The 12,808-nt window shown below is 33.6% G+C and overlaps 1 protein-coding gene across 2 annotated transcripts in view; it reads right to left on the bottom strand.

Moving 5' to 3' along the window:
• Myo81F (unconventional myosin 81F) overlaps positions 1 to 12,808 on the bottom strand; it is a 215,594-nt gene that overhangs the window by 65,097 nt on the left and 137,689 nt on the right. For both annotated transcript variants that reach the window (XM_089246115.1, XM_089246116.1), the window contains 6 exons: positions 12,555 to 12,631; positions 12,129 to 12,423; positions 8,269 to 8,493; positions 4,674 to 4,808; positions 1,353 to 1,511; positions 665 to 735 (listed from right to left, as the gene is read on the bottom strand). In XM_089246115.1, coding sequence (XP_089102241.1) covers positions 665 to 735; positions 1,353 to 1,511; positions 4,674 to 4,808; positions 8,269 to 8,493; positions 12,129 to 12,423; positions 12,555 to 12,631 — 962 coding nt within the window. The remainder of the gene's footprint in view (positions 1 to 664; positions 736 to 1,352; positions 1,512 to 4,673; positions 4,809 to 8,268; positions 8,494 to 12,128; positions 12,424 to 12,554; positions 12,632 to 12,808) is intronic.

Genomic DNA, 12,808 nt, shown 5'->3' with positions numbered 1-12,808 from the left:
TTTGCACTATAGCGATTTGAAAATAAAAACTTGATTTTTTTTTGACCCAGACTAATGTAAGAGTGACCAGTTCACACAAAAAAAGTATGAAGAAAATTGTTGTCAATTTATTTCCAAATTCTGAAGCAGTAACTGTACTCATTTTCAACTATACTAGGATGGTAGGCAGTTAAAGATATTGTGGAGCCTAAATGAAACTATGTTCGGGCTTGAAAGCTTGAAATCAAACAATTTCATCACAATTTAATGATGGCATGCGGTGCAGGACTGTCTTAGTGCATGCGCCTAACCGGAAAGAAATACTCCCAGGAATTTTTCACTTACTGGTTTGATAAATGCAGCTTAGTGAAAAAACAAAAGCTCAGATGTCTCCTCCGATACATTTCATCCTAATAAAATAACATTTTGCACAATGTGTGATGCAAAAGAAGGTAGTTCAGTTTTAACTGGGAATAAATGTAAATTTTTGAAATACATGAATAAATAATTTATTTTCCAACATCTCATCATAGAGCACTAAGAAATCTTTGTTTTATCACACAGCATAGTTTGGGAACCCCGGATTCAGTCTATTGCTACTTAGTATTTAATTCAAAAGGTTTAACAGCATTTAAAAGTTCAAAAAGACTAGTTTAATAGTTTGGAGGTAAATTTTAAAACTTACAGCTCCCAGTTTGTTATAATGTCAGCTAGATATTCATAGCCTTTGATCACATGTTCATATTCAGGAGTGCTCTGAAACACAATGTTCAAAATGAGTTCGAAATTGAAAATATCATTCATCTTTTACACTAATTTTAACAATAACATGATATGCCACTGGTATATCATACTATGTGATATTTTTTTACACTTTTTAATTTTCTGTATTGTGTTTTTCACACTTTTAAAACATAAATCTTATGATTTATTGTGAATAATCTACTATTACTGCACAACTGTAGTTGAGTAAGCATTTGTATACTTAAAAAATGAAAATAAATAATATTTTACAACTACATAATTATTGCTTAATTTGTAGAAAACTTTTTCACCCTATAGATAGTAGAAGAAATTTAACAATCAATAATATTTGATATTTTATCAAAGTATTAATTTAGCCAAAATAAGATATAGTAGAATTGTCGTCGTTTTCATGCTATTCATACTTCTTCAATTTAACATGATCTTTCACCAAAAAACATCAAAGAGCTATGTGTGTCAGAATGACACACATAGCTGTGGATGTTTTTTCACACTGTAGATGTTTTTTCTGCATCCGCATCATCAAGTATCAATTAAAAATAATAATTTCAGCATGCAACAGAAGTATGCATGTTTAGATAGTGCAAGAGAAAATTGTAAAGACTCACTTCATAAAGTGCCCAGCCATCTAAATTGCGGAGACCAGTTTTAATGGCTAACTGTTGCATAGCATCCATAGCAGTGTCTGAAGGGTGAACATCAATAGCTTTCGTTCGTCCATCCATAAAATAAAATCGGCAAACAAGATTTCCAAGGTTTCTGACAGCCTGAATGAAATATTTTCTCAGTCACAGAAAACAATAAATAAAGTTATATATTTTTTAATTATTTCACAGCAACATAAAATATAACATTATATCCGAGGATGATGTCACTCTTGGCTATCCATACAAAGGTTTTTAACAGCTGGCTGATGCAAAGATATATTTTGGACAGAGAGAAAATTCAACTGCCACTGCAGGGAATCGAACCCACGTCCTTGACATGCATTTAGGAAAAAAGAAATATGATTGCCATCAGTTTATTATAGCAATCATATTTCATCAAGACAAATACAGGATTTTGAACAGTAAATATACAAAGAAATAAGGGACATTACAAATTAACACCAAAAAAATTGTTAATTGTTTCTAAAACTGCCAAAATACGGCAACTGTCATCTAAAAATTGTTGATCAGCACTAAATATAGTGTTTAAGTCCATTTAAATTCAAATCTACAACAACAAATATGTGGAGTAAATCTGGACTGAATAAGAATGTATATCATAAAAAAAAAGTTACACATCCTATTTGTGTTCGTAATCACAAGATTATGCAAAGTTCATATATCTGATTAGAATGAAGATAACAATTTCAAGTAAAGTGAGCTTATTTAAAAAACAAGACATTATAATCAAAAAGTTGGGACTGTGTTAAATAAAACTATTGATTAGTTTTGTAAATAATAATAATTTTTAAGCTCCAAATCAATATGGTTTGAGCCTTATAACAAAACTTAAACAGCCAAAATTAAAATATTTCAATACTTAAATACAGGTCATGTTTATAATAAAAAAATTCCTCCCTATTTGGCAGGAATGTTTATTTTTCCACTTATCATCATTCACTGTCATACAAAAGTGAACCCATGATGTAATATTGCCTTAACATGGCTCAAAAAACCAGCTGAACATAACGCACATGAATGACTTGATGAAATTTGCTCTTTTTTTTAATTAAATGGTCTTTACTTTTAAAACAACTCATGTATAAATTCAATTACTGGAATTATAGATATATAGGGTGATTACTTAATTCCTCTTGCTGCATTTTACTATGGCACCATTGATCCTAGAGGTAGGAGTGGCTAGAGAGCAAGGGTGCAAGGGGTGCATTGTGTCCGGGTGGCAGTTTGTTAGCGGCTTTTGTTTAGATTTATAAATCTGTAAATTTTGGAATAATAAAAATCAACAAAGCACCACACGCTGCCACTCTTGAGCCATATCTAAGATAAGAAAACATGATGGAACAGACAAAGACTCGAGCAGTGACACCAGAGACAAGAATAGATTTACATGGAGCAAGTATGCAGTTTGGTGCCCTCACACATTAATTTTTCAGGAGCGGTCAAAGAAAGAATTCGGGTTCTAATTTATCGAGGGCCTGCAGCACCAGAACCCTTAGTTTCTGCCCTGGGAACTTTAAAAGGGGTATTTTGTCGTTAGCAAGGTTAACCTCTATGTCATAAATTTAAGATTAATATTCAAAAATTCATTCACAAAAAGAAGGAAAATATCATGGCTCATCAAATAAGAATGGTTAAGTGGAAAACTTATCTGGCATGATTAAGAACAGTGAAATAACCCAGGACCAAAAAAACACGACAACTACTTTTGAAAGCAGGATGTATGGTTAAAGGTACTTTGTAGGGTAAACAATGGCTATGGATGGATAAGAAAAATCAGGTTGATCCCAAAGTTGTCAGGCTTAATCTCTCTCAGTATCTCACTGGGGTTGTATTTAGGGGTGGCAGACATATGAGGCTTTTCACCCGAGCGGCAAATGAGCTTAAGTGGCCCCGGCCTAGAGAGGCATACTTCCAATTAGAAAAATTATCCAAGTAACCTGTAGAACTCAGATATATCATTCATGTTGCAAGAGGTTGTATAGTTATTAAAATAAAGAAATTTACTTTTTATATCAACACCGTCCTTAAAAACCCAATTAGAAAGTTGTTGCCCTATCTTTCCTGAGACCAACAACAAAAATTCCATGTTTCCAAGTGCAATATTTGCTGAAGTATTTGAATTGAAAAACTGGGAAGAAACAGCAAAACTAATGAACAACACTTCTTTTCCCTTAATTATACTGTTCTGTCCCAACTTTCTTCAGTTTTTGAAGAAAAGGTATGGCTCATTGGATATTACACTTGGAAACATGGAATTTTCTTTTTTAGCCTCAGGAGAGGCAGGGCAACTACTTTCTAAATGGGTTTTTGAGGACAGGGTGTCTCTGTAAAAAGTTCATTTTTTTTTATTTTAATAACTATACAAACCCTTGCAACATGAATGGCATATCTGAGTTCTACACGTTATTTGTATAATTTTTCTAATCGGAAGTAAGTCTCTAGGATCAAAGATTTGCCAGTTAAACGCTACAAGGGGAATTGAATAATCACTGCGTATTAAGGTTTGTATATGTCAATCTCTCCAGCAGGGGTTCTTAACCTCCTTTGTGTTCCAGAGACCCTTTGAGCCAATAAAACAAAAGTCGCAGGCTTCCCTTGGTCAATAAGATCAAGGTTACCACCCTGGGTAACTTTGCCCCACTTTTCAAAAAAAAAAAGAAAAGATTATGTCCCCTTTACCTCATCACAGGTAACTACTTCACATTTTTTATTTATGATGTCTCAACAAAGCACACACCAAAGATAATTTTGTTTGGAGCATATTAGATACCTCAAGACTGATATTAAAAAAAAATCAGAAAAGTAGAGCAAAGTAACCCCTTCTGATGGTACAGATATTAATATCTGAAAGCAACATTTTTTAAGGGCCTAGGCTACTTGAAATGAAATTCACATAGTTATTATATAGTGATAAAGTAACACAACAAAAAATTATTTTCATAAAATAAATATTCATTATAACTTAATATTCAATTAATATATACTAGAATTAATATATGAAATATTCAAACTGAACTATTTGTGTCTATATGTGGGTTTTAATTCTGAGAGAGCAATGGTGAAAAATAGTTTATAGTGTTTGTGACCATATCTGAGAGTGGTGGTTGAGCAGGGAGTTCGTGATGCATACTTTAATAGCCTGAGAAATTTTTATTCAGCTAATTTTTACTTATCTAAAATAGATGATGACCACATCTACAAAGTGACCATTATGAGGGTTTTGCCATAATATTATAGTTGGGGAGAAAAAATATTACTCACACTTATTTCTAATGATGAAGGAGGCATTTTCCGTGGTGTAACTTTAGTACTGTGGAGGTTATCGAGACACCATTGTGCATATCTTGCAACTGTTCCATCTTCTCTTAAATTCTTTCTCAAAAAACTGTTAAAATACTGCACAAAAATACAACAATAAGTAAAACCAGAAAAATCATACATCAGAATAGAAATTTTATGTGTTATATTTGTGGCCTCATCTTTTCTATCCCTAATATAGTCAGCATAATACTTATAAGACTGAGGTGAACACAACCTCTAGCCCATGAACGGTGTTCTTGAAAAAGTATAAATGCAACACAAAATGATAAATACAGTAGAACCTCAATTATTCGGGCTAATGATGGAGAAGGTGAACACAGATAGAAAAACATGGTTAAAACACTGGGAGTAAAAAATAAAATGATTTAAAATAACAAAATCAGAAGGAATCAACAATCAGAGGGATGGTTAGTATGAAAAACTATATTGTGTCCTCTTTTTTCATTATGCAATACATTTAGGTAGTACATAAAGCCTATTGGCATTAGTTCGATAATCAAAAGATCTATGCAATAAGAAGAATGTATCGTCTCCTCTCTTCAGTATGCATTTCAATTATAAATAAAAATATATTAATATTAGATAGTATAATAATATTGAATAATTAAATAATATAATGATATTAAGTAATAAAATAATATTAAACAACATAATCAGATCAAAAACATCTTTTTTTTTTCAACATACAGTAAAATCTTGATAAGTCAACAACAAAATAACAAAATATAAAAGTAACAAAATAAAAAGGTAATAACAAAAATGAGTGACCATGCACTGCTGCAATCCTGTTTAAGTTGGTCTAGAGCAGTGGTTCTCAACCTTTTTGGAACCGCGGCCCGGTGAATCAAATTTCTATGAGTCTAGGGCCCGGTCTGGAATAGTTTACTCATTCAAAAGATAATAATTGCTAAACAACCAATTACCTTTTAATTACGAGCTAATTATTTGATTAATTATTCAAAACCCCTTTAGTCAATTAATTAATTAAACCCTTTTAATTAATCTATTAATCAATTTAAGTCAACCTATTAATTAATTTCAATTTTTTCAATTAATTTATTAATTAATTTAAACCATTTCAATTAATTAAAATTGTTTTAATGAATTGAATTCATTATTATCTTACAGACTGATGTAACATTTTTTTCTTTTTGGTACTGTATTAATAACGTGCAGAAGTCAAAACATAAACAAAGTTTTTCATCAGCAACTGCAGTAAACATTCTCATTGCATAGGCGCTGGAACCTGACTACTGAGGCTGTTTGAGCACCCCAATAAATTTTACATGGGGGCTCAGCTCCCCAATAATTAATGAATGTACAATGCAACGCATCACTCCCTCTCCCGCATAAGGGATTTAGCCCCTATACACAGGGCAAATGGAAACTTTTAGCCCCCTCAATGTTTTCTCGTTTTGGCACCTCAACTTCATTAGAAAATTCAATTGAACGCAAATCAATTGAAACGTTCCTTAATATTCAATTTTATCGAATAATTTCACATAGTTTGCATGATTTGAAGCTCCACATTAACAGTAGGCAATTAAATTTATTTGTGCTGACATCAATGCAATACTTATTAATTAGCACTTTTTTAATAATTTAGTGGAAAATATATTTTACGATCAAATTTTGTATTCAATCTTAGCTAGAAAGTAGGTAATGATATAAAAAAGGTTGTGTATGTTGTAACTCACCATAAAAGTCAGCTGAAAAGCAGAAAATTTTTCAATTTTGGCGAAACACTCGTTCTGGTATATTCATGACAGAGGCTTCTGTTAAATTGTGTAACTTAATAAATTTAAAAAATTTATCATTTGAGTAAAAATGAAAAATACGTCACTGGAAAGAAATTGAAACAAAAACTTTCTTAACGTAATTTACTGTGTTTTTGCACAAAAAAAAAAAATAGTATTCTTTATCAACACCCCCTAGTTATGTGCACCTTGATGACCAATTCAAAACAATATTTTTGGTAAACATGCAGGGGCTTCACTGACATTTGCCACGCATATGTAAAATACTTCGTTCATTTCCGAGAACAGGTGAATACATACTCCATTCTTATAGCAGGACTGCTAGAGGTTTTTACCACTGGTTATAAATACCGGGTCCAATGGTCGAAGGTGGTTTTCTATTGCCTGGAAATTCCCAATCACTTATAATTACTCCTGTTTGAAGTTACGCAGCTTGGTCACTGGCGAGTAGCACAGTCTCCAAGGAATTCTACAGATAGCGAGTTTTCTCATGGCATTATTGTCTTCAGGGCATTTTCTGTGGTGCCTATAATGGCAAATAGCGAACATGCAAACAGCAAGGTCATTTGGTTGTCAACAGAGAACCCTGAAGCAGTAGAATATTTTCAGAAAAGAGGGACCGAGAGTATGGGAAATTTTTTCCCCTGCTGTATTGTTCGGGTTCTATGACAACGGGTACTCAAAATTGTGAAAAGAAAAAAAATACTATTAAAAATATGGCGGTGACCAGAGACACGTTTCCCTTCCTTGGGGCTTGGCAACAAAACGAGTTATTTTCAGTGTGATAGGGGAGGAGGGATCCTCCAAATTTGTATAATTTAGGGTTGCAGCTGGAAGCTTTTTGTCCTAGAACTATAGGAAGGTTTTTTCATCTTTACCCTTGTATGATTTTTTGACTGAAAAATTCAAATAATATTTTCCATAGTGGTGAAGTAAACCAATTAGTTATTCGCGTGGAAATGCTTTGAGGAATGAAAGGGTAATGAATATATTTTCGCAGCCCAGTATGATTGATGTCACGGCCCGGCGGTTGAGAAACACTGGTCTAACATAACTCCCTATCACTTTGATTCTGGACTATCCCCATTAGCTTTACATCTTCTGCAAATTTGCTAACAATCCCATTGATACCCTGATCAAGGTCATCAATAAAAATTTAAAAAAGTATGGACCCAAGGACACTTCCTTGAGGGACTACACTCTTTAAACCTGCTCAATCAGAAAATTCCCTGTTCACCATAACCCATTGTGACCTATCTCTCAATCATGATTCTATCCAATTCAACAAGTTGCTCCCAATCTCATGTAAAAAAGAAAAATTGCTTCAAGAGTATACCATGTTGGACCCAGTCGAATGCCTTCTGGAAATCAAGATAAACAACATTGATGTTTTTGCCTTTTCTCAAAGCCTTAGTTACGTGATCATAAAGGCAAATCAGGTTGGTTACAAGACTTCATCTTCCCGAACCACCCATGCTGATTTTCCAACATGTTAATCTCGTCTATCCACTTCACTAATTCCAGTTGCAAAGGAAAAGTTACCTGATCTCTCCCTAAAGATCAAGCAGATCCACAACCCAAAAACTCCAGCATCTGCCACTGTCGCTCTGATTTGGTAGATAAATGACAGCACTTAAAATAAATAACACATCACATTCACACACCTCAAACATTTAGATATATGTTTATTATGTATAGTATGTTCGAATTTCATGATCAGAATGTTTACAATTACTTTTCATATCATACATGCAGTTACTTATAAAAAAACATCCTACCTTGTTAAACGTTTTGCTAGGATAAAACGCAACAACACACAAACACATAAGCAGCCATGCTCTCAATGTTGCATCTTTACAAGGATTGTTAGTTGACTGGCGAACAAGCTGAACTAATATTTCATCACGAAGTTCTTCACGATCTATTCCATGGCTAACTATAGATTGAATTAACTGGACTTCTATTTCTGGTTTCAAATCTCCTCGGAGAAACCTACATAACTCCTATATTTAAAAGAGAAAGGAAAAAAATTGATGAAATTAGTTTTAAAATTTTTTCTCTATTTACCAAAAGGAAAAAAACGAAATGAGAGATAATAAGTTTTTATGATTTTGCTCTAAGAGCTCATAGTTATACCTGGCAGTCATGTGGTTAGTGTGTTAGTCTTTGGCAGTTCAGGTCTGGGTTTGAATGCTAGTTTGATCATGGATGTGTTCTAACACATGCACACGATGTCTCTTTAGACCATAGTTTCCCAAACTTTTTGTTCCATCGCCCCACTTCATCAGCAATTTTTTTCCTCTCATCACCCCCAACTCAAGTGAACCCATAGGATCCTATGTTAAGTCCGTAGTTTCCATCGCCCCCCTGGACCATTCCATCGCCCACTAGGGGGGCGATATTGCCCACTTTGGGAAACACTGCTTTGGACCATAGTTTCCCAACCTTTTTTGTCCCATCACCCCCTTTTTCAGAAATTTTTTTCTCCCATCGCAATCCAACCCATAGGATCCAATGTTATACTCGTAGCTTCTACAGCCCCCCTGGAACTTTCCATCACCCCCAAGGGGGCGTTAACGCCCACGTTGGGAATCACTGCATTAGACTGACCACATAGATCTCTTTGAAATACGTAAAAATTATAACAGTGTTTCTCAAATCATCTGTCATAGCTCCACGGGCATTCATAACCTTTGTCAAGATTCTTTTTTAGACTGTTCTAGGAAACCGTGGATAAATGTTCTAATGGCAAGGGAGCCATGGGTGGCAAAAGTTTGAGAACCACTAGCTTATGTTGTTATTATATTTTACATTATTCGATGAAAAAAATTATCTGGTAGATATAAATCTCTCATCTTACTATAAGCAATAACTTTTAAAATCACCATGAAGTCTTTATAAAAAATGCAAATAAAAAATTGAAAGAAAAATTAATAAAAATATTAAGGGGAGAGCAGAACAGCCTCAAACTTTCAATAGTTAGCAATGTGCATTGGTTAGGGTCCAGATAGCCATTATTGATAGTATGCTTTAAAACTGCTAATACTAATGGCCATCCAATCTAATTCAAATAAACTGAGATTCTATCTGCCAAAGACTATTTTTCCCTTGAATATACAGAGAGGCAATAGAGATCTTCAAATACCCAAAACAACAGAGAAGAGATAATAAAGTTAAGATTAACTTGGACCCTCTTGCATTGAGGACCACATGACCCTCTCAGTTCTATGGTTGACATCAGAATAAAGAAAAGAATCAATAGAATGACTCTGCTACTGCCAGCCAAGGGGAGAATTCTGAATGCTAGTTAACCTCTTCATACCCGAGCCAAAACTGACTATTTAAAAAACATTTTTTTTATTGATTTGTGTTTATTGTATGTCAAAATAGTGTTTAAAAAGAAAAAAAAAAAGATTTTAATAAATTGATTAATTTGGGACTATCATATTAATTAAAATTAATATGATAGCATCGCAATCATGACATAACGGAGACAGATCTGTCTCCGTTATGTCTGGCTTTGTAATAGGGTTTAGCATTGTTGATTGTTTTAGTAATTAAATAAATTTTTTATAATCAGCCATCATTATCCTCATGCAACCGAATCATCAACATAATCATAATAGGTATAACATAGGATCCTATGGGTTGGCTTGAGGAGGGGGAGGGGGGGGGAAGAGAGCCTGAGAAAAAATTTTCTGAAGGCCACGGTGATGGAATAAAAAATTTAGGAAACTGATCTAATATATCCTGATAATACCAACTACCAGTGTTTGAGAAACTGACTCAATAATCAAACTCATGATGGCTGTAAAAATTCAATCAGCTGCTTAGTGTCTGCACCTGTTATAATCTCCCAAAAAAGGATGCTACTTGCAAACTTCATGATAAACTTGCTAGACTGTGACATGGGCACCTGGATATAAATATTCATCATTTAATAATTTTTGTTGCAACACAGTCATTTTCTGCACATGAGGGCTAATTAGACCGGGACCTACAATTTACTGCAGATTTCGAACGGCAGGCTTGTTTTTTATACTCATCGAGAGGTTGGTGCACTAACCCCTCGATGGGGGACTCCCTGCGGTAGCAATTTCTTCTGCAATCATGTCGCCATTTTTGCTGCACCCGTGTCAGGAAAGTTTTCAGACAAGGACGAACCGGGTATCAAACTCACGACACCTCTAAACATCCTTTGGTACTTTAGGCGAGTATCTTATCGACCTGGGCTACAGCGCCCACCTGGATATAAATACAATGCAGACTTTGTGAAGGCGAAACAAAAAATTAATTTCAAGTGTTATGTAGATAGCAAAAATATTTGCCGTTTGAAAACCTAATTTCATGAGACTGAAAACTAAAGAAGAAATCATATACTGAACTAGCTGAAAGGAAACAGATAAATGAAATAAGTCAATTAATGAGTTCATGTGAGAATTTTTCATTGATGACAAATCCCAAAATATTTCAATACCTGTACAACCTGTTTTTAGATACTGTAATATTGTAACAGCAAACATTAAAAAAAGTAAAATCTAAAATATGTCTAGTCTTGTATTGATATATTGTACCCATGTATTAGCTATATGTATAAGCTAATTGTATTCGTTATCCTTGAGTGGTTTGTTGCATATTCCCATTAATATGTATGGATGTCAAAAAATATTTCATAGTGAGTCAAGTAATACGCACAAGATGAAGTCAAACATGGGAGGCCCAAGGTTGGTATATGATTGCACGTCCATCATCTAGTATGGTGAAGGGCAGGGGTGCTGTGATCACAACCGGGTTTTGCACAGATAGAAAAAGAAGCAGAAAAAAAAGAAGAGTCGAAGTATATTCATCTATTACACCACAGTCAAAGTGAGTAAGCATACGTAGGCATACCTTTAGAGATGTGTGGGACTACAAAAATGTATATATTGGGCTTTTTCATTATATTATCATACAGGATAGAAAAAAGAAATAAACATATCCACACAGGTGGAAAAAAATTAAATGGATCACTGAGCTTAAATTATATTCTGTTTCTATAGCTACAATACCTTAACTTTCGATACTGGTTATAAATAACTTGATACTAGGGCTGGAAAAATCTCTAAAAATTTAGATGACAGACTTTTAATAGCACATATGCCTGAAATCAATATTTTATATACTAGTGTTGTTCACGTGGTTGAAAAAAAAAAACATGCCCAGTCAAAATTTTTCCTTTTTCAGGCATGTTGGGAAATAGATTTGTTCAGATACGTTTTTGTTTCTGCAATGAAAACATAAATGTTAGACAAATGCTAACAACAAATTATTAAGAACAGTTCATTGTTTTTGGGATATTAGGCTGATATGTTCTTTTTTTTCCCGTTTTGATGCTTCGTTTGCACATGTGGGAAGCATTTTAAAGAAATAAGTCTCTTATAATGTCTGGTAGAAATGTAAAAGACTCATTTCAGAGACTTAACTTATTTCTTGAAAATGCTTGCCACTTGTGTGAATGAAAAGTCAAAAAGAAAAAACATTCAACTATACTAACCCAATATCCAGAAAGTAACGAATTGTTCTTTAAATTATGGCTGCAAAAGCCTTGTCTGTTTTAAATATAAATTATGTTTCTTACGCTGAACATAAAATTATTTACCTTAAATATAGAGCATGCTAGCTGAACATTTTCTGGATCATACATGTGAACATGTGATGTTGGTATGGTACTACTTCTAGTATATGTTACCATCTCATATTTAGGTATTATGTCCCCTGATGACTTTCGTCTTCGAGTCAAAGTTCTCATCACTGTTCCACCAAAATCTCTCATATGGCAGTTGAAGTATTTTTCTGCAAACTCAATCATGTCAAAGTAACAGTCTTCATCATCACCATTCATTTTTTCTCCTGCTTCCCTTTCAATAAGACGTTTTTCTACACGTTGCTTGCGTCTTAATAATATAAAAATAGAATTTTTAATCACAATCAATTTACAAATTGAATAAATAATTTCATCCATAAGAGACATAATAGCATAATTTAAATGCCAAAAATTTAATTGAAATCGAAACACTAATCTCACCTAAGCTCCCTTTCAGGATTATCAAGATCACCATTGTGAGGCCTTTTAATACTTTTTCCTCGAGAATCTGCAACATCCTGATTAATAAAAACCATAAATCAGAAACAATATCTACATCTCCACCATCAATACTGATTCTATCACAACCAAGATTTCAGGGTACTGTGTAAAGAATAAGATGGTATGTAATAATAAAACATTAAATGGTTTGAGGCATGTTATTTTTATATGGAGACATTATACTAAAGAAAATG

Source organism: Pholcus phalangioides, unplaced genomic scaffold (assembly GCF_987345545.1).
Source record: "Pholcus phalangioides strain wild (caught in Gottingen) unplaced genomic scaffold, Ppha-v1.0 ptg000017l_1, whole genome shotgun sequence".
Taxonomy (NCBI): domain Eukaryota; kingdom Metazoa; phylum Arthropoda; class Arachnida; order Araneae; family Pholcidae; genus Pholcus; species Pholcus phalangioides.
Note: the sequence above shows the minus strand (reverse complement) of the source record. Positions and strands in the feature narration are given on the sequence as shown.